The sequence below is a fragment of the Rhineura floridana genome, chromosome 3 (genome assembly GCF_030035675.1).
Source record: "Rhineura floridana isolate rRhiFlo1 chromosome 3, rRhiFlo1.hap2, whole genome shotgun sequence".
In the NCBI taxonomy this organism is placed as follows: Eukaryota; Metazoa; Chordata; class Lepidosauria; order Squamata; family Rhineuridae; genus Rhineura; species Rhineura floridana.
The window spans coordinates 39,204,692-39,225,366 of NC_084482.1; the positions used below are offsets into that span (position 1 = coordinate 39,204,692).

A 20,675-nucleotide genomic window follows, 5' to 3' on the forward strand; every position below is an offset into this window, starting at 1 on the left:
AGCTTCCTATGTCCCACAGCAGCCAGCCAGATATTTGAAAGAAGCCCACGAAAACGCTCCTGGTTTTGCTCCTAGCTGACATTCATAGGTATGCTGCCTCTAAACATGGAGGTGGCATTATTTATCAGGCATGATAGTCGTTGATACACCTATGAATTTGTCTAACCCTTTAAAAAATCGTTTAAGCCGCATCTTGTGGCAGTGAATTCCACAGGTTAGTAAAGTGATACGTGAAGCGCTTTCTCTTGTTTTTCCTAAATCTATTGGCAAATAAAAACATCATGCCAGCCAGTTGAGATACAAATAAATAAACAGATCAGTAACAAAAATGTTCTCGGGGCACATTCCCAAGTATTTCGCCGCGGCAACCCGCTTCATACGTTTACTAGGCACCCCGAATTATTGGAATTGTGCCCTTAACCAAGATGACCGCCCCGCATAAGGATAAGCGAGAAACGCCCTTGGCTTCACTTGGGCTTCTCTATGACAAAGCGGAACTGACTTTTTTTGTTCCCCGGAAGTGATTCAGGGTTCTTTCGCGTCTCCGAGATGACGCTGAAGAGAGACAGGAGTCGTAGTAACGCTCGGGAATGGTAAGGCTTTGGCGTTATGACCTTTCATACAGCTATGAATATGGGTTAGAATTAGGCGGAGGAACTTTTGCTGTTGCCGGTTAAGGGCGAAAACGGCCGGATTGAACGGGAGGCGCATGCGCGACAGCAGACAAGCGGGGGGGGGGTAGTGCTGCGCAGGCGCACAGCGCCTGCCCCCTCTTTTGCTTCCCCGCACCCCCTCCGTTCCCTTTCATGGTTGCGTAGTGAGGGCGAAACCTCGGCAACCTAGTGCGCCTGCGCGGATAGAATAGCCTCAGCCAGAGTGTCTTTGACTTTTAGGGAGATACCTTTAGAGAGATTCACTTAACTGTGTGCTGTGCCTTTCCTCTTTGGAACTCAACGCGATATGTGCGTGGTTCAACCATTTTATCCTCACACCGACCCTGGGAAGTAGATCAGGCTGCACAGTGAGAAATAGTGGCTGCCCCAAGAGACTCGTGGCTGAGTAGAGATTTGTACCTTGATTTCCCCGGTGAAGGGCTGCCGTTCTAACCACTGCACCACTCGACTCTTTTAACATTTGAAATCAGTGTCCCCATTTTGGCATATATGGAGGGCAGTGAAATAACGTAAGGGCATGGAATGGAATGAAATGGAAATGGACCGCCTTCAAGTCGATCCTGACTTATGGCTACCCCATGAATAGGGATTTCATGGTAAGTGGTATTCAGAGGGGGTTTACCATTGCCTCCCTCTGAGGCTAGTCCTCCCCAGCTGGCTAGGGCCTGCTCAGCTTACCACAGCTGCACAAGCCAGCCCCTTCCTTGTCCGCAACTGCCAGCTGGGGGACAACTGATCTCCTTAGGACTATGCAGCTTGCCCACAGCTGCACAGGTGGCAGGGCACATAACCCCTGACCCACTCACTGTGGGGGTGATCTTTAGCTGGCCCTTGACACCCAGGAGACACGAACGGGGATTTGAACTCACAGACTCTGGACTCCCATCCAGGCTCTCCTCCCCACTGTACTATACCATGGCGTGAATGAGTGCCTAAGTAAAGACTTGAATCTCTGACTTCTCTCAGGTCAGGGTTGGTGTGGTGTAGCAGCTAATAACATCAGACAGGAGGAGTTTGATCAGCTGGGCCCAGAACATTATTAGTGTGAGGGTGAGCCTGGCTGCCTTGAAGGAGGTGGTTATGCCATCACTGTTAAATCTTATTTGGACCCTGCTAGTCCCAGATACCCCTTTTTTGGGTAAGGAACAGATGGTTCCTGTGCACCTCTTGGCTGAGACCAATTTTCTGGATCCATTTCAGATCCATTGAGGAAGGGCTTGTAGCTCAGCAGCAGAGCACATGCTTTGCATGCAAAAGGCCCTAGGTTCAATCCACAGTATCTCCAGTTAAAGATATGATGTAAAAATTGATGTGAACGACCATATCGAAAAGGAAGCTCTGTTGGATCAGAAAGGCCTGTCTCGTCCAACATTCCACAGTGTTCCAGCCTGTTCCTAGAATTCTAGGAGATGGTGATGGGAAACTCCTGCTCAGCTGCATGGCCTTTACACTTGAGTGATCTTGCAGGGTTCCTACTTGTCTCCGCTGGCTCGAAGTAGGAAAAAATTGAGATTTGGGAGAAAACACTTTTGTGAAATGCTTTATCTTTGTGGAGTGAAAGCACCCTTAAAGCACCATTTTGAAATGATATTGTTGAACAGGCAATTCACACTGCTGCAAATCTTTCAGATCCAAAATTCAAAGATAGTAATTTTAGTAGTGATAGCATTGCAACTGCACTTGACAGGATTGGTTTGATGTTTGGAAAAGTATTATCACATGTTGTATTTACATAATATAAAATAATGTAAGGTACTTGGTGCAAGACTGAAGACTGGGAATCTTGCCAAGCACATTGCTCCTGCAGTGTAGTGACTAGCACTTTGTACAAAACAACTCCTCACTCTTCTTGTTTTTCACTCGCCTGAGATTCCTCCGGGTTCTGCATCAAAGGAATGGATGAATATTTAAAAATAACACAAATGCTTTGTTATTGACTAATCTACAGCAAACTCTGTCCTAGCAGACATGCTGTAGATATTCTGATTTCAGTCATACTTACATGAAAATTGTTCCAGTGTGTGAACATTTCTTTAGCTTGCCATTTAAATCACTAAGGGTGCAATCCAACTGACATTTCCACCTGGCTGGGGGGGGGAATTGTATGCAGCGCCCCGCCCCCCAGCTATGCTGGGAGGCTCCTGGCCTGCTGGGTTCTGTCTAACAGCCTCTGCTGCAGCAATGCCAGAAGCCTGCCGGCACTGCCGGGGATCCATCAAGGATGGGGAACTGGTGGAAACTGTGAAAAAAATGTAATGGCTGGCTATGGGGAGCACTTACTCCTCGGGAGGCCTGTTTGTGAGAGCCGGCTTCTTGCCTGCTCATGCGTGCAGCTCCCAACAGAGCCGGCGTTCAGCTGAACTGGCGGCTCCCAAGCAGGAGGAGGATCTTGCCTAGCTTTCCACCAGCTTTGGATTGCTCTGATACAAAAATAAACTCAGTTTGCTGTTGATATGAGCAATTACACATAGCAAAGCTGGAAAAATCCTTGGTGCCTAAAAAATTATGATGGTGCAACAAAGAAACACAAAACCCACAAACCCTCCCAATCCTGTGAAGGGCAGCCTGTTACAATCATTACAGATGAGGGGCTGAGGTTGACTGAGTGTCCAACTATTCTCTGGGTCCAGAACAGAACTTTGAAACCAAGTGTCTTAGGTCCAAGGCTAATACTCTCTTCACCACACTGATAGTGGAGACAGAACATAGCCATCCTGGCTAGTAGCCATTGATAGCCTTATCCTCCATGATTTTGTCTAATCCTCTTTTAAAGTCATCCTAGTTGGTGGCCATCACTATATCTTGAGTTCCATAGTTTAATTATGTCCTGTGTGAAGAAGTACTACTTCTCTGAGGTCCCAAGATGTGTTACAACAATTAAAAAATACAATATAAAATCATTTTTAGGAATTGCAATCAGAGAGTAGGGTGAGTCGTAAAAAAAAAAAAAAAGTCATGTGTCAAAGGCCAGGGTAAAGAGATGCATCTTCAGCATACTACAAAACTACACCATGAAGATTCCCAGCCCCTTGCAAAAGGCATTGGCATGGACGTTGTCCTCTGTCAAATAATAACAATAGTGGCTGACCACATTTCGTCAGAAATCAATGAAGCATTTCCAGGTAAAGGTGTTTAGGAATACCCAAACAAAGAGTTCTTAGGGAATGTGACCAAGCTCAGTTAGTTTTTGAATCTTTGGGCTGCCAGGTTATGAGTGAATCCATAGCCAATCTCTGACAGTGTGAAAAAAATTTTTTACATCATCCTCTGCTGCATCCAATATTGGCCAAATAGTTAAAGTTGGTCCAACATGGTATCAACTCAGAGTTGCTGTAGCACAGTCACTGATGCTGTGTTTCTCCTTCTATGGCAGACGTGCTGGATTCCAGACTGATGGCGTCGGGCACGGCGAGCCGTTCTGAAGACGAAGAGTCTCTGGCAGGACAAAAAAGGAGCTCATCGCAGGTGTTGGGTGCCATTCCGAAACGACGCAGTTCTTCCAGGTACCATACTGGGTGTGCCCAGGAAGGCAGTCTCAGTAAAAGGGGGGCACTTGCTGTCTGAGCATCTGTCCTCAGCTTGGAGACTAGAGCAGCTGAGTGGAATGTGGGTGGTTGTCTATAGTTCTTTTCTGAAATTCAAGTGCTAAAGAGTAGATAAATAGACTGGCTCCTTTTGTGAGCAGAGATAATGTTGCCACTGTTCTGAGGGCAGCCAGGAAGTTAATCTATGGAGCCACAGTATAAATCAGGGCCTCCAGATGTTGTCGGACTCCAATTCCCATCTGCCCCAACAGACATGGCTAATTGTCAGGGATCCTGGGAGTCGTAGTTCAACAATATCTGCAAGGACACTGACTCTTCATCCCTGGCGTAAGTAAAACTTCCTTTAGGACATCCAGAACAAAGTCAAACTTTTTTTCCTCTTCCCAGTTAGCATTCATTGCGTCCATTGGCTGGCACCAGGGCCAACCAGTTTAAGCTGGGGTCTATATATTTTGGCTGGCCGTGGTAGCCAACCAAAATCCAGTTAACTACCTCTGCCGTTTCTCACCTTGCGGGGAGGGTTTGAGTCTTGCTGCTGTCATGGTGCTATGCTTGGGCATTGTAAGAATCTTGTGGTGAAATGTTGGATGGTGGCTGCATTTGTGGCGCTCCTGAATGTAAAACCAAGGATTGGAACTGTACAGCACTACTTGCCGATGGACAAAGTTTTGACCTTTTTCAATGGGATTGCAATATTGTTTGTCACAATATTTATGGGGTACCATGAGGGGGAAAAAAGGAACTGCAATTCCCCCCCCGGCTATCTAAATTAGCAAAAAGAACCCAAAACAATGTGACAACCACCACCCTCCTTCCCACAAGTGAAGGGGCAACATAGATACAAAGTGATTGTGCATCTAACCCTCTTCCTTAAATTGTGCAGCTTCTCCTGGCCCTGTGCATGTCAGTGGATGACTTCTGAAGTGTTTATTATTATTATTATTTATTGCATTTATATACCGCCTCATAGCCGAAGCTCTCTGGGCGGTTTACAACAATTAAAAACATTAAAAACAAGTATACAAATTTAAAACCATACCAAATTAAAACCCATAAAAACTGATAGGCAAGTTAAAAACATGCTATTCAAATGCTGTTAAAAATGCCTGGGAGAAGAGGAAAGTCTTGACCTGGTACCAAAAGGTAACAGTGTTGGCGCCAGGCGCATTCCATAATTTGGGGGAAGGCCCTCTCCCTTGTTGCCATCCTCCCATCTTCCCTCGGAGTAGGCACCTAGAGGAGGACCTTTGATGGTGAGCATAGTGTATGGGTGGGTTCGTGTCAGGAGAGGTGTTCAATCAGGTATTGTGGTCCCAAGCTGTGGAAGGCTTTATAGGTTAAAACCAGCACCTTGAATCAGGCTCAGAAACATACAGGCAGCCAATGCTGGCGGGCCAGAATCGGTTTTATATGTTTGAACCGTCTGGTCCCTGTTACCAATCTGGCCACTGCATTTTGCATAAGCTGCAGTTTCCGAACTGTCTTCAAAGGCAGTCCCACGTAGAGCACATTGCAGTAATCTAACTTGGAGGTTACCAGAGTATGGACAACTGAAGCCAGGTTATCCCTGTCCAGATAGGGGTGTAGCTGGGCCACCAACCAGAGTTGGTAGAAGGCACTCCGTGCCACCGAGGCTACCTGGACCTCAAGTGACAGAGATGGTTCTAGGAGAACCCCCAGGCTGGACATCCACCACCCACCATAATACAGTAGAAGACAGAAACAAAATTCAAAGGAACCTTGATAGGCTGGAGCATTGGGCTGAAAACAACAGGATGAAATTCAACAGGGATAAATGCAAAGTTCTACACTTAGGAAAAAGACACCAAATGCACAGTTATAAGATGGGGGATACTTGGCTCAGAAATACAACATGGATCTTGGAATTGTCATTGATCACAAGCTGAATATGAGCCAACAGTGCAATGGGGCTGCAAAAAAGGCAAATGCTCTATTAGGCTGCATTAACAGAAGTATAGTTTCCAAATCGTGTGAAGTATTAGTTCCCCTCTATTCAGCAATGGTTAGGCCTAATCTTGAATACTGCATCCAGTTCTGGTCTTTGCACTTCAAGAAGGATGCAGACAAACTGGAACAGGTTCAGAGGAGGGCAACAAGGATGATCAGGGGACTGGAAACAAAGTCCTATAAGGAGAGACTGAAAGAACTGGGCATGTTTAGCATGGAGAAGAGAAGACTGAGGGGAGATATGATAGCACTCTTCAAGTACATGAAAGGTTGTCACACACAGGAGGGCTGGGTTCTCTTCTCAATCGTCCCAGAGTGCAGGACATGGAATAATGGGCTCAAGTTGCAGAAAGCCAGATTTCGACTGGACATCAGAAAAAACTTCCTAACAGTTAGAGCCATACGACAATGGAACCAATTATCTAGAGAGGTAGTGGGCTCTCCGACACTGGAGACATTCAAGAGGCAGCTGGACAGCCATCTGTCAAGAATGCTTTAATTTGGATTCCTGCATTGAGCAGGGGGTTGGACTTGATGGCCTTATAGGCCCCTTCAACCTCTACTATTCTATGATTCTATGATCCGGTCAGATGAACCACCCACTAACAGCATCTCAATCTTGTCTGGATTGAGCCTCAGTTTATTAGCCCTCATCCAGTCCATTGTCGCAGCCAGGCACTGGTTCAGCACATTGACAGCCTCACCTGAAAAGGATGAGAAGGAGAAACGGAGCTGCATGTCATCAGCGTACTGATGGCAACGCACTGCAAAATTCTGGATGACTGCACCCAATGGTTTCATGTAGATGTTGAACAGCATGGGGGACAGAATTGACCCCTGTGGAACCCCATACTGGAGAATCCACAGTGCCGAGCAATGTTCCCCAAGCACCACCTTCTGAAGCCAACCCACCAAGTAGGAGTGGAACCACCGCCATGCAGTCCCTCCCACTCCCGACTCAGCCAGTCGTCCCAGAAGGATACCATGGTCGCTGGTATCGAAAGCCATTGAGAGATCAAGGAGAATCAACAGAGTCACACTCCCCCTTGGTCATCATACAGGGCGACCAAGGCTGTTTCTGTGCCAAAACCAGGTCTGAAACCTGACTGAAATGGATCCAGATAATCAGTCTCCTCCAAGAGTGTCTGGAGCTGGCCTGCAACCACTCATTCAAAAAATGATCTGTGCTGTATTTTATTTTTATTTACTTCTTCCATTTATAGACTGCCTTTCATAGAGATCACGGGGTAGTTCATAAAACATCAAAACTTCATTAAAACTTACAATTATTAACTGATAACTGTGACAGCAAAAGGAGACTGATTATTATTATTAATTGCATTTGTTAGTTGCTTTATACAAAAGAATGTTTTGAAGCAACTTAAGAAGATAAAATATAAACAGGTTGCTTCGAAAGGGAAGTAGACAAATTCATGGAGGGTAAGTATCAACAGCTATTAGCCATGAATCTTACATGAAACATATACAGTACTAACCGATGCTCCAGGAACTAAACTCCTTTTCATGAAGGCTTTTTTAAAGGGGAAACTCATCAGCTTTGCTTTGCTATAGATAAACTTTCAAGCCTGTCCCTTTGCTTTAAGGTGAAACTGACCAGCATGTGTCTTTGCTTTGCCATGGATAAACTTCCAAGCCTGTGCCTTTGCTTTGCTAAGTTGAAACTGACAAACCTGTGTGTTTGCTTTGCATTAAAGAGATCTCTTGCTTTCTCCCAGGGCTGGGGAAGGAAGGATCCAATATGATTCAGAGGAAGGGGAGGATGCTGGGTTGGCACCCTTTAAAGCTCCTGTTGAAACTGCCCCCCACCATCTGTGAGCATGTGTAGGAACCTATCCCCATTCTTTCCATGTTATTCCTACCTCTGGTACCAAAGTTTCTGTTAAAGAAGTAGTGTCCAGGAATGCATCTACTTTGTTAACTGAGGTATTACTGTATTCAGAAGCAGTATGCAGGCCCTCCCTTAGCATGTGCGGGGCCCGGGGCAAAAGCATAGTTGGGCCCCCCCTACATTCTTTCTCTCTCTATATATCCTTTCCTCCAGGCAACGGCGGAGGCTTTGTATTTCGGCTGCTAGGAGCTTGTGGCTGCGGCTCCCTTTTTTGCAGCATTCGTTGGCGGCGGCGGCTTTGTATTTTTCGGCTGCGGTTCCTTTTTTTGCAGCCTTTGTTGTAGACTCACTTAGTGTTTCTCGCTGCGAAGTTTTCTCCTTCCTGGCTCACTACTGCGAGACCTCCGCTGCACCTCTTCCTCCCGGCTCGTTTCTACGCTCCCCTCAACTCGCTACTGCGGCCGTGAGGAGGACGTGGCCACTGCTTTTATATGCAGATCACCAAACGTGCCTGTGATGTTCCTATATTAATGTATATATGGTAAGTGTTGTTGTTTTAGAAGATACATGGTAAGTGGAGTGAAAGAGGAGGGGGAGTGAATGGGCAGTAGAATGCGAGATGATTGGCTGAGTGTTTAAAATGGCTGAATGTATAAAAGGAAGAGTGAGAGTGGAATCGGGGGGGGGGGAGAAGAGAACTGAGTGGGTTGGTTGGTGGGGTTTAGAGAGTTGTTTGCCAGGAGGGAGGTGGAGTTCGGATTAGTATTGAGTAAAACCATATGCTTATGTGCCTTAAGAAGAAATCTTGTTAATCTTGTTAGCTTTGTTATCTGTACCTCTACCACCACGTGTGATGCGTCCTTCCCTGGCTCTCCCTGTCAGGTTCCTACCTGCTCGTGGTTACTGCCTGTCTCTAGGCACCACCAGGGACTCCACCAGTCCGGACCGCTCTCTCTTATGGTTTCTCTCCCCGCTCTAGCACAGATCTCAACAGATCCCCCTGCTAGGCAACCACCAGTAACATCCCAATACTAGTATTCCCAGAGACTCTGAATACTGGTATTGTTATTCTCTTCACCGCTGCCACCATTTGTTACAGTTCCCCTTCAGCCTTGGTCATTACCTTACCCTCCCTTCTGGTCTGTGAAACCCCAGCCAAGGATCAGGCCTTTGGTAAACCAAATTAAGTATTTATTACAGATAACAAAGCTAACAAGATTAACAAGATTTCTTCTTAAGGCACATAAGCATATGGTTTTACTCAATACTAATCCGAACTCCACCTCCCTCCTGGCAAACAACTCTCTAAACCCCACCAACCAACCCACTCAGTTCTCTTCTCCCCCCAGATTCCACTCTCACTCTTCCTTTTATACATTCAGCCATTTTAAACACTCAGCCAATCATCTTGCATTCTACTGCCCATTCACTCCCCCTCCTCTTTCACTCCACTTACCATGTATCTTCTAAAACAACAACACTTACCATATATACATTAATATAGGAACATCACAGTGCCCCCCCCAAACTGCGGGGCCCGGGGCAACTGCCCCGCTTCCTGGTGCCTAGGGGCAGCTCTGGCAGTATGTCTGAGTACGTTTTGCTGGGGAATAACAATGCGAGAGGGAGGGTATTGCCTTCATGTTCTGCTTGTGGGCTTCCTAGAGACATCTGGTTGGCCACAGTGGGAAGCAATATGTTGGGCTGTTGCTCTGATCTAGCAGGGCTGCTCTTATCCTTCCCTCTAGCTCCAACGTTCAGGGTGTGAATGGTGCTCTGTATGTAGCCAAAATGGCACCACCCATGCACAAGTAGGTTGCATCAACAGGCTTAGGGGAACCCCAAGATTTGTAGAAGTACAAAAAAAAACTAGAGGAAAAACCCTAACCGGGGGGGGGGGGAGAAGAGGACCTCCTAAAATAGCCGAAGAAGGAACGAACATGCTCAGTAGAAATGGAATGCTAATGGACTATAGAGGAATGAAATAGAATGGACTGTGTGCAACCCTGAAGAGAACTCCACACTGCAACATTTTGTTGTAGGTCTCACTTGAAATCTTATAAATGCTCACTTGTACCTGTTTCTGCCAGTAACCCCTCTCCACATTTTAAGCTCTTAAAATTGTGACACACCTCATATCGCGGTCCAAGGTGGGCGTAATCCCGCAGCTTGTCTTTGTCCAGGCGGGTAGGCACTTCAATGATATCATGAGTCTGCAGCTTTATAATCTTAAGGAGGGATGTAAACATGCTTTCAGGAATGATCTGCAAAACCTTTCTCAGTGAGGAGCCTTTTCCAGTTGTGTATAGTTTTGAAACCTGGATTCTAAATCACACAGGGAGCCTACACAGAAAAGGCTCTCCACTTCAAAAGTTTTCCGTCAACATGTGAGGGGCTAGGAAGGGCACTGCCATCCCATAGCCCCTCTGTTATCCATGTTGCCCTTTTGTTTGAGTAACAAGAGGGTTCATGTAAATACTGCAAAGGTGGTCCAGGTTGGCTTGCAAACCAAATATGCTCCATTTGGAGTTGTGACCTGGTACCTGATTAATTCTGAATCCCTTTGTAGATTTCACCCTCCAGGAAGTTCTGTTGAACAATCCATATTGATGTTGCTCGTAGCAATCTGATGAGGCCACTGGAGGAGGTAACATTCTGTAACAGAGTACGGGTGTTCACCCTTCTAGGTTCATCAAGCGGAAGAAGTTTGATGATGAACTGGTAGAGAGCAGTCTGGCCAAATCTTCCAGCCGGGCCAAGGGCCCTAGTGGGGTGGAGCCTGGGCGCTGCTCTGGCAGTGAGCCCTCTTCCAGTGAGAAGAAGAAGGTGAGTTGGGTAACATATGCCATGTTTGATAAGAGCCACCTCAACAGATTTGTTGCCAGGTGCTTTTTTTTTTTTTTTTAAGTTATGCCCAGTTCTATTTTAGTATCCTTGTGCTTTGTTTAAACAACACATTTTATTGGAATTTTATATACAAAGCAAAGAAAGAGCATAAGCCCTCCCGCAACAAACCACTATAGTGACATAACAGAAACACAAACAAGGTCATACATGTCCAAAGCAGAGAAAGAGTAATAGGCAATAGACAAAAAATAGGAAACAATTGGAATATATGGAAGAGACTGACTAGACGTAAAGTTCAAATGTTGCCAGGTGATTGATTAGAATTTGATCCTTTTAAAACCCTGGCAAGCCTGATTGGCTAAAGCCTGTCCTTAATCATCTTGCAATGAAATACATTAGTGGCTGCTCTTGTGATACAGCTGTCTGGTACATTTTGGTGGCCTGTGTTGTTGTGCCTGTTGTAGTCTGTTTGCCAACCTCTGCTTCCACAGGTGTCCAAATCCATCTCGGCACCTATCACTCCGAGCCCAGCTCCAAACCCCAGCCTTGCCAAGCGGATGAAGAAAAGCAAGCAGCCTTTGCAGGTCACCAAGGATTTGGGCCGCTGGAAACCCACTGATGATCTGTTGTTGATCAATGCTGTGCTTCAGGTAGTGGAGTGGGATTAGACCATCCCTCCCTCCCTCCCTCCTCTATCCTCTATCCTCTCGTATCTAATCACACACTTAAAAAGATCCATGTTGATTTCCTTCTATGCTGTTCTTTCTTCATGACGCCCACCGTGGCTGGATTGAGGCATCTAGGCAGTCTTCCATCTGCAAATCTTTAACTAAGTAATGACATCATATGCCTTGAGACCATTCTCTATTCCCATACAGGTCTGAGTACTTTCTTGCACCTGTTTAACGAGAGCTCTGGGTGCCTTGTGTTCCCACATTTCCTGATAGCCTGCTACCAGTTAGTGTAGACAGGACTGAGCTAGATGAACAGCTGGTCTTACTCAGTACAAGGGAGCTTCATATATATTCTTACATGTTCTGATTCCATGCATTCCTTTTCGGCATTACTCTGTGATTATCTCTTGGCTCTTTCTTAATCCTCCAGTGTGATCTATTGGATCTCAAAGTACTTGAAGCCAATCGGATTGCTGTGTGGCTTTTAAAAGAAGTCTCCTTGCTCCAGGCCAGAATATGGTTGTTCCCATCCTACAGTTCAGCATCTCTGTAAACTGCAGTGTCTCTGTAAACTGGATTATCAAGCTTTAAAAGACAATTGTTGCATGTCAGGACATTCGTTGCATATTATTCCCGAAGGCGCAGACCCTAATTATGCTCTCTCTTTCCCCCCCCCCGAAGACTAATGACTTGACCTCCGTGCACCTAGGAGTGAAGTTCAGCTGTCGTTTTAATCTGCGGGAAATCCAGGAGAGGTGGTATGCTCTGCTCTATGACCCTGTGATCTCCAAGTAAGTCCCCTCTTCCATGCACAGTCACGGTTCTTAAAGTGGGAGGTCTGGGGACTGAGCTGGTTCCTATCAAAGGGATGCCTTATTTCCAAGGACAGGTAAGGGCCAAAGTGCTTCCTCTTCCATCTGGCAGTTGTGGACCATCTCCAGTTGAGGACTAGAAATAGACCAGCCTGTGATGGGAGGGAAGACGTACTAGAAGAGAAATGTGATTTTACCTGGCTCCGAAAGTGACTTCCTGTACAGAGATCCTAAATGCTCTTACTTGGAAGTAAATTCTTTTGAAATGAATGGGACTTCCCTTTCAAGTTCATTCTTGGAATGGAGGGCTGTGTGTGTAGCCAGGCACATATTGAATCTCTTATGTTTGCACAACACTGTTCCTTTGCTGAGGCAATTGGCCGTGGAAGATTTCCCTTCTCTCAGTTAACAGCCAATTCCCCTTCTCTCCCTTCCTCTTTGCTCTTCAGTCCCTCCAGGCAGGAGGCAGTGGCAATCCTTTGACCACTAGGAAGTGAAAAGGTGCTTGAGGGTGCTTCTCCTCCACCCCCCCCAAAAAACTCCATACAATAGGTTAGTGGAGTTGGTTAGCAGCCCAGAGTTTTTCCTTTGAGTTGATGGTCTCTTGATTGTCCCTGTCCCAGAGGCACAGAGTCCTTAGCAGCAAGAGATGGGGCAAGTGGGGTAGTGAAAGCTAAAGAGGAGTTTTTATGGGTAGCGCTCTTGGCCAGGTAGAGACCCAAGTAGAATAATCAAGAAAGGAGGATAGAATCCCAGAGTAAACCCAAGGGAGTCAAGTTTAAGAATGGAAACAGTTACAGTTATCATAGTTAAGTGCCTACCATTCACAATACAGATTAATATTCCATTTCACGAATCATTTCAAGATACTATTTGGTATTCTACTTTGGTTAACATAAGGATGCAGTATTCTTGATTTGGTCCACTTTTTCTTAAAAAGAGACAGACGGTACTTGATAAAATGAGACTGAAGACTGGAATCTTAGCACTTGCTGAAGGGCAAGTATTCCCAACGGTTCCTGAGAACAGAGCTGATATCAGTGAGAAGCACGTGCTCCCTGATTCATCAGTGCCTGAACTAATAATGTGTACTGCCCACTTGGCATACCCAAACCTCACCTAGGAAGGCAACCCTACCTTAATATTTCTGGACGTAAGGCATCGGGGAGGCTTACCGAAGGTTTGAGATCCTTGACGTGCATGTTTGCCTTTAACTAAGATAGGTTTTGATTGTGCTAAGGTGACTCTCTCTGTCCGCTGGGTCCTTCTTGGCATTTGTGAGGAAAGAGAATCAACTACAACTCTCTTTATTTATTTTCAAGTCTCTCTCTGTAATCCTGGGTGAATGCCACTGGGAGCTGTTCGGTGAGGGAGCGCCTTTCTGATCGATTAGTTTTTCTCCCCCCACCAGGCTGTCCTGCCAGGCCATGCGGCAGCTGCACCCAGAAGCCATAGCCTCTATGCAGAGTAAAGTGCTCTTCAGCAAAGCAGAGGAGCAGCTACTAAGCAAAGTGGGATCGGTAAGGAGCAATAACTGGTTACTTGACCCCCCAGCCCTGGCTACCTTGGAATAAAGCAAGGCAGAGTTTTGCTAGTGATCCTGGCAGGGTTTTGCTTTTCCATACATGGCATGTGGCTTGCTCGATGACAGCACCCCTGACATACACCAGTTTCCTTTTTGTGCATGTAAATATTTGTGTGTGTATGTCTGTGTGTGTGTTATTTTTTGTAATATCCTATATAATGATAGCAAACTCTTTTACTGAGTGTTGTCTTGTTGTAGCCCAATGGGAGGGAGTTATCAGCAGGCTTGGGGAAAGCCCAGTGTTTGCAGAATAAAATGCCTTTCAAAAAAAGAACCCAAAGAGTGGGGGGAAACAAGAAACAGCTCAGTGGACGCAGAATGATGAGTGTGGGGTGGGGTGTGTGTGTGGAAATGGAAACAAAAATCTGAGAGTGGAAGGATAATGGAACAGAGTATCCCGGAAAAGGGCATGGCTGGCTAGCTGGAGTCCTGAATAGAAGTACTCCACACTGCAACACCTTGTTGCAAGTCTCCCTTGTATAATGTTATTTATTATTTGATTTATATCCTGCCCTTCCTCCCAGCAAGAGCCCAGGGCGGCATAATTTTGAGACTATTGTGTTGCCATTTTCAATTTTGTGGCATATAAATTTCACTCCTATGGTATTTCAGGAAATCTTGAACTTGATATGTATAACTATTCTGCAGTTAGAGCTTAAAATCCCTGTCTATGAGATTAATGTGAGAAGTACCCCTGGTGGTGGTGGTGAATTTCTTCTCGCTTTCATCTCTTCTTGCTCTTTTCCCAGACCAGCCAACCCACTCTGGATACCTTTCAGGACCTGCTGCACAAACATCCAGAGGTTTTCTACCCCTCCCGCACTGCCAAGGTCCTGCAGACACATTGGCAACTCATGAAGCAATACTACCTCCTGGATGATCAGACAGGTAAGGTCAGCCAATCTGTTGCCTCCTAGTCTGGAGTCTGAGATTTGTGCCAGGACTCTAAGCTACTCTTTGCCCTCTTTGGTCACTTTCAGTGCAGCCACTACCCAAAGGAGACCAGGTGCTGAACTTCTCCGATGCTGAAGACATGATAGATGACAGCAAACTGAAGTAAGTGGAAGGGATGGGGTTAGGGCCAGTTACCTTCCCCTGTTAGTTGTCAGCACTCTGCCACCAATATTATGGCCTCGTTTGTGTGGCTTGGTGGCTGGAGAACCTTGGGTTCTGGTCTCAACGTATATCAGGCTGAGGGTCTCAGATCCAGTCCACACCTTCATGCAAATCTTTCAGCTTTTACTGGTAACTTGTACACAACTTGAACAGCAGACAACTTATAAATGCAGATGATCAAATACCTAGGCATAGAAGAAGGCTGAATCTGACTGAGATAAGAGAGATGATATATGGAGGATGTGAAAAGGCAGTGCAAAGCCAGGCTCTCGGCAGAGAACAAGGCCAGAGGGAGACTTCTTTCTGAGGAGGAGAATTGGTCTAAACAGGATAAGATATTCTGCATAGGAACAACTAATCGATACAAGATAATCATTATTGTTACAAGCGCCACGTAATACTCATTTCACATTTGTAAGAAATGGACTGTTTTGTGTGGCAGCACAACTCCCTGCCTATTGACATTTGACACATGCCTTCTCTGTACTCTTTTTTGGAACCTTTTTGCTTAGGCAAGCCTACCCAGACGCATAGATTTTGACATGTTAATTTTTTTAAGTTTATTGTTAATTTTAACTATCTGTTAAATGTTTTAAATTACTTGTTTTAACTGTTTTTAACTGATACAATTTTAATGTGTTTGCAAATCACCTAAATGTTTTATTACAATCAAGCAGTGTATATATTTCGTTAAATAAATAAGGCTTGATTAGTTAGTTGCTGATAATTAAAGCAGTTCCAGATTTAGAGACTAGGGGGCACTTATAACATATAACATGATGCCCAGTTGGGACATAACATATTTCTTAAAGCTTACAGTGACAGTCTGAAGCAAGCAGCTAATGTTCCCATTGTGCAAATGAGGAAACAGTGTTTGTTAATGCCCAAGGCTACCCATTAGATCTAAAAAAGAGTAGATATTTGTGCTTTCGGCTTCTAAAACCTAGGGCTGATCACAAGTGGACTCTACGGTGAGTTTTATTTCTCATCATTTTGCATCCAGCAGCCTTGTTCCTGTTGGAAGTTCTAGTGGGGAACGGCTACTGTTTTGCACTTTTGAGCATTATTGTAGCTCCCGCAAACATGCACATGGCTGAGCCCCAATCTGACCAATGCTCACTAATGTCATCTGAGAGTGTAGCTATGGTACCAACACTGGAGCAAGTGGTCAGTTACCAATCCAAGATCTACCTCACCTCCTCTCTCTCTTTCCCCTTCCTCCGCTCTCCTCTAGGGATGTACGAGACGAGGTCTTGGAGCACGGTGAGTCAGATTCTGTTTGTTGAAAGGTGGGACGGGGTGTGGAACAAAAAGAAGCCCCTTCAAATGGCCCCATCTCCACATCACTCTAGAAGTCTCTGTGTGGTTCTGGATGGCGTATCCCTGTGGGCCAACTCTGGGATGAAATAGAAACTGTGATCCTTAGAACCAGAACTGCTTGTGTGGGCAGAATCCCTGTCGGACGGCTAAAGGCGAGTCAAGAATGTGAGCCTCACACGTTCCGCACGTGAGGAAGTGACCCCTTGATTCTGAGGACTCCTCTTCCTCGCCCTTTATTGGAAGTGGGTGTTTGCTGAAAGAGGAGCAACTGTTTCTCCTTCTCTTATTTCTTAGGCAAAAGCAAACTTCCCCTGTAATGGACTTCCCCAGTCCCCAAAGCACTTCACTCCTCCTTGGCCTATAATTTTTTATTGAAAATAACTTTTCTCTTGCTTTTCCTTCGAATATTCGTTGCTTGCACTGGCACCCTTTCTCCACTCAGAGCTGACGGTGGCAGATCGAAGGCAGAAGCGTGAAATCCGGCAGCTGGAGCAAGAGCTGCACAAGTGGCAGGTGCTGGTGGACAGCATAACAGGTGAGAGAAGCCCATGAAAAGGCTGCCATCCAATACACTCTCACCTGGGAGGAAACCCGATTGAATCCAGTGGAGCTTACTTCTGAGTAGATAGCATTGGATTACAGCACTAGAAGCGCCACCTTAACGTCCCTTCTGCACTTGTTCGAAATCAATCTTCTAGCATGGCAGCACCTACTCTCTGGAACTCCCTGCCTCTTTCTGGGAGGCAGGTGCCGTCGTCGTACGCCTGCTAAAAACCTTTTTGTTTAGGCAAGCCTGTCCAGCCATAACATTTTATTCTGTGCATTTGTTTTTTTAAAGCTCTGGATATTATCTATATCTTGATTGTTTTGGAATGGCCACTGTTTTCAAAGTCTGTTTTTATTGCTGTTTTTAAATGAATACTTCATGCCATTTTATGTAAACTGATTAGATGCTTATTTTATATTCAGTGATATATACGTTTTGCTAAATAAAATAAATAAAACTATCAAGGCTCCTGGTGGGAGCAATTAAGTGAAGGTCATAGGGACACAACCTCTCCTCCTCCTGTTGGTTACCACTGCCTTCCAAAGGCCTTGTCAGTCTAATCCTCCTGTTCTTTCTCTCAGGAATGAGCTCTCCTGATTTTGATAACCAGACATTGGCTGTGCTGCGTGGAAGGATGGTGCGTTATCTGATGCGCTCCAGGGAGGTGAGTTCAGTCTGTGGTTCAGCTTCTTAATTTCTGACAGTGCAGAACTTTTCTCTGGGGAGTGGTATCAGAGGGAGAAAGCCACATAGTTTTGTCAAACTCTGCATTACCAATGCCCAGTGTCAGTTTTAAAACTGGTAAAGAATATATTGCAGCCTCAACAGAATCCCCAACTTTTTCTAAGCAAAAAATACATGTATGTGTGTGTGTTTTCATTCAAAGAGTTGGATAACTTTCCTTTTTCACATTCATGAAGTATCTTCAGTGTAACTATGCTTCTGGAGAGCTGAGCTGCATTTTCTCTCCTGTAAAAGAACAATTTTTAATTTAGAAGATGATAATTTTTTACTGGACTTACTTGGTGGTCTCAGAGCAGGACAAAATTCTACCAGCAGTAGAACTGATAGTAGGCAGGATTATGTGGATTCCATCCATTGCTACAGCACTTGTTATATGTAATGTAGAATCTGGTGCAGAATTCAGCATTGTGAGAAAACCCAAGTTTTCATTATTTTTAAACTTAGCCAGGTGCTCTCCTTCATGTAGCCTTATCTGCTATCATACTGCCCCTTATAAAGTAACAGCAGCTTCAATATGCATTTTAGAAAACAGTATACAAATTCAGCTAGTTGGCGCAAAATAAAACACCGTGACGATTTGCCTAATTAATTTTGATTGCTGTAGACTGTAATTTCCTTGGAGCAAAATTCTGGTCCCCTTGACACACAGTGAACGGTTTTGTTCATTTCTTCTTCCAGATCACACTCGGCAGAGCCACCAAAGACAATCAGATTGATGTGGACCTAGCACTGGAGGGGCCAGCCTGGAAAATCTCCCGCAAGCAAGGTGCTGGAGATTGGGCTACACTTACTGCCTCTGAATGGTTTTGTGGAACAAGTTGTGTGAAACTGTGGCAGGGATGAAAGACTAGGCAGCCCTTGAGTGCCTGACTAGGGATGAAAAGTCAGATATCACTGTTTGATTTCTCTCCATAGTTCCTGATGTGAATGCCCTGTGATACCACAGTGCCTTGCTGTGAAAATTAGAGTACCACTTACCCTGGAAACCCAATTCATAGGGTTGCCATAAATTGGAATCAACTTGAAGACAGTCCATTTTTTTCATTTTCAGGATTTGCAGGCAGGGTGGCTGCTGTGCCTTCCCTTAAAGTAGGAGTGGGTAACTGGTCTCCAAATGGGGTCTTCAACACATTATGTTGGAATAATGCAAACTACTGGCAACACTTTCAACTTGCCTGGCGTTAAAAAAAATGCATTGGAAAATTAAAATTAAGTCACATTTTCTAGCTTGCACACACAATTTTTCAGTTCATAGCCTTGGAAAAAATTGGCTCAAGCTTTTCACTTTTGAGTGTCAAAATTTCTACTAAGAACATTGCAAAATAAGGCCAATGTCTCAAAGCTGCTACAAGTACCCTGCTCCGAGTGTCCAAGTTGCTGACAGCTTCAGCGACATTCTCCACAAGCACCTGGTGGTTGCTTTTCCTCCTCCTGCTTGGGAGAATCTAGCTTCTCTTCACCCTTTTATACACACCCAGGTGTCATCAAGCTGAAGAACAATGGTGATTTTTTCCTGGCAAATGAAGGCAGACGACCCATTTATGTCGATGGGCGCCCTGTGCTTTGCGGCAGCAAATGGAAGCTCAGCAACAACTCAGTGGTTGAGGTGAGCCCTGGGGTTTGTGGTGAAAGGTATCAGAATTGGCTGTTGGCCACATAGCAAGATGAGAGCGTTATCCAGAGCAGCTGCCCAGGCTTAGGTCTATCTACTAGGTTCCTTTACATGCAGCCAACTGACTCTAAATTTGATTTTGCACAGAGCCAGCAGATCCCATATAGTCTGAAGAGGATGGGATGGATTTTAACCATGAGCCTGGTGCTAGCTGGAAAGCAGGGAGCTACAGCTGAGAAGTCTTGAGGTCAAATTTATTACTCTGAGAATAAATTGGAGAGACATCATAGATTCTAGTAGCAGATGGTTAGGGGTCTCAAGGTGGTTTATGCCTCTAATGAAGGTGGAAAAGTGGTTAGGATAGAAGAAATGCAGCACTTTCACTCCTCCTGGCCACAATAGACCTCCTCTCCCTTTTTCTCCCTTTTCCCCTAGATTGCTAGCTTGCGCTTTGTCTTCCTCATCAATCAAGACCTGATTGCCCTTATCAAGGCAGAGGCTGCCAAAATTGCCCAGCCCTGAGGCTTGGATCAGACCAAAGGCAGCACTGGACCCATGTGTAGGTTTCCCATCCCACTCCCTCTGCCAGCAGGGACCACCATCCGATGATGATGATGCAGCTTCACAGAGCCTGCCTGCCCGTAAGCTGGAACAGAGCTTCTTGGTGGCTTTTTGTGGAGGAGCTCTGCTTCATCGATCAGCAGATCTCTGTATGAGAAAAAGAACCAAGCCTAAATGGGGGCCTTTGGCCAACTAAAGCACCTTGCTTAGGTGTTCTTGGTTGTCTGGGGCCTTTGCTGGCTAAGGTTGTGCAGCTGCTATACTTGATTCTCTGTGGGACGCAGTGATGAAATCTTCCATGGAGAATTCAAGGAGGGGAAATGGGGAGAGTGTCAAATGAGCTAATAAAATAGTTGTCAATTTCACCTGTGTGTTGTGTTGGTGCCCTGCTTCTCTTTACACAACTACCTTTTCAGCTCTTACACCGATTAAGGTCCATCGGTTTATATTTTTACATTATTCTGCAAGACTATTAATATTGTGCTTTCCTTGTCTGCATCCACAGCCTATTTTAGAGTTTAGTTCTGAGAAAGATACTAAAAAAAAAACCTTGAAAAGCTGGCTTGTCCAAGTATTTTTGGCCAAGTAGGAATCTGAACAGTAAAATGTGTGTGTGTATGAAAGTTGAGTGATTTCTGTTTTAAAAGCAGTAGCAAAATCGGACCAAACCTAAAGTGTTTAAAATGTGGACTATAATAATGGCACCTGTTGCTTTTCCTACAGTTTTCAGTATAGTGACTAGAGTTGGTTTGCTCAAGAGAAAAAAATCAGATTAACATTCTCACTCTACTGTGATGTTGCTAGCCTTTGAGCAACCCCTC

At 45.2% G+C, this 20,675-nt stretch overlaps 1 protein-coding gene across 2 annotated transcripts; it reads left to right on the forward strand.

Moving 5' to 3' along the window:
- Positions 1-485: 485 nt before the first annotated feature.
- Positions 486-20,219, forward strand: MCRS1 (microspherule protein 1). Of its 2 annotated transcripts, none has more exons than XM_061615396.1 (14): positions 486-593; positions 4,048-4,177; positions 10,724-10,862; positions 11,375-11,533; positions 12,239-12,348; positions 13,781-13,889; positions 14,704-14,842; positions 14,935-15,010; positions 16,305-16,333; positions 16,833-16,925; positions 17,519-17,601; positions 18,360-18,447; positions 19,160-19,287; positions 19,729-20,219. In XM_061615396.1, the coding sequence occupies exons 2-14, from the start codon at positions 4,068-4,070 to the stop codon at positions 19,813-19,815; spliced, it is 1,350 nt and encodes a 449-aa protein (XP_061471380.1). In that variant the 5' UTR covers positions 486-593; positions 4,048-4,067; the 3' UTR covers positions 19,816-20,219. The 2 variants fall into 2 exon arrangements, with proteins under 2 accessions (XP_061471380.1, XP_061471381.1); XM_061615397.1 differs by lacking the exon at positions 486-593 and adding an exon at positions 932-1,270.
- The last annotated feature ends 456 nt before the right edge of the window (positions 20,220-20,675 follow it).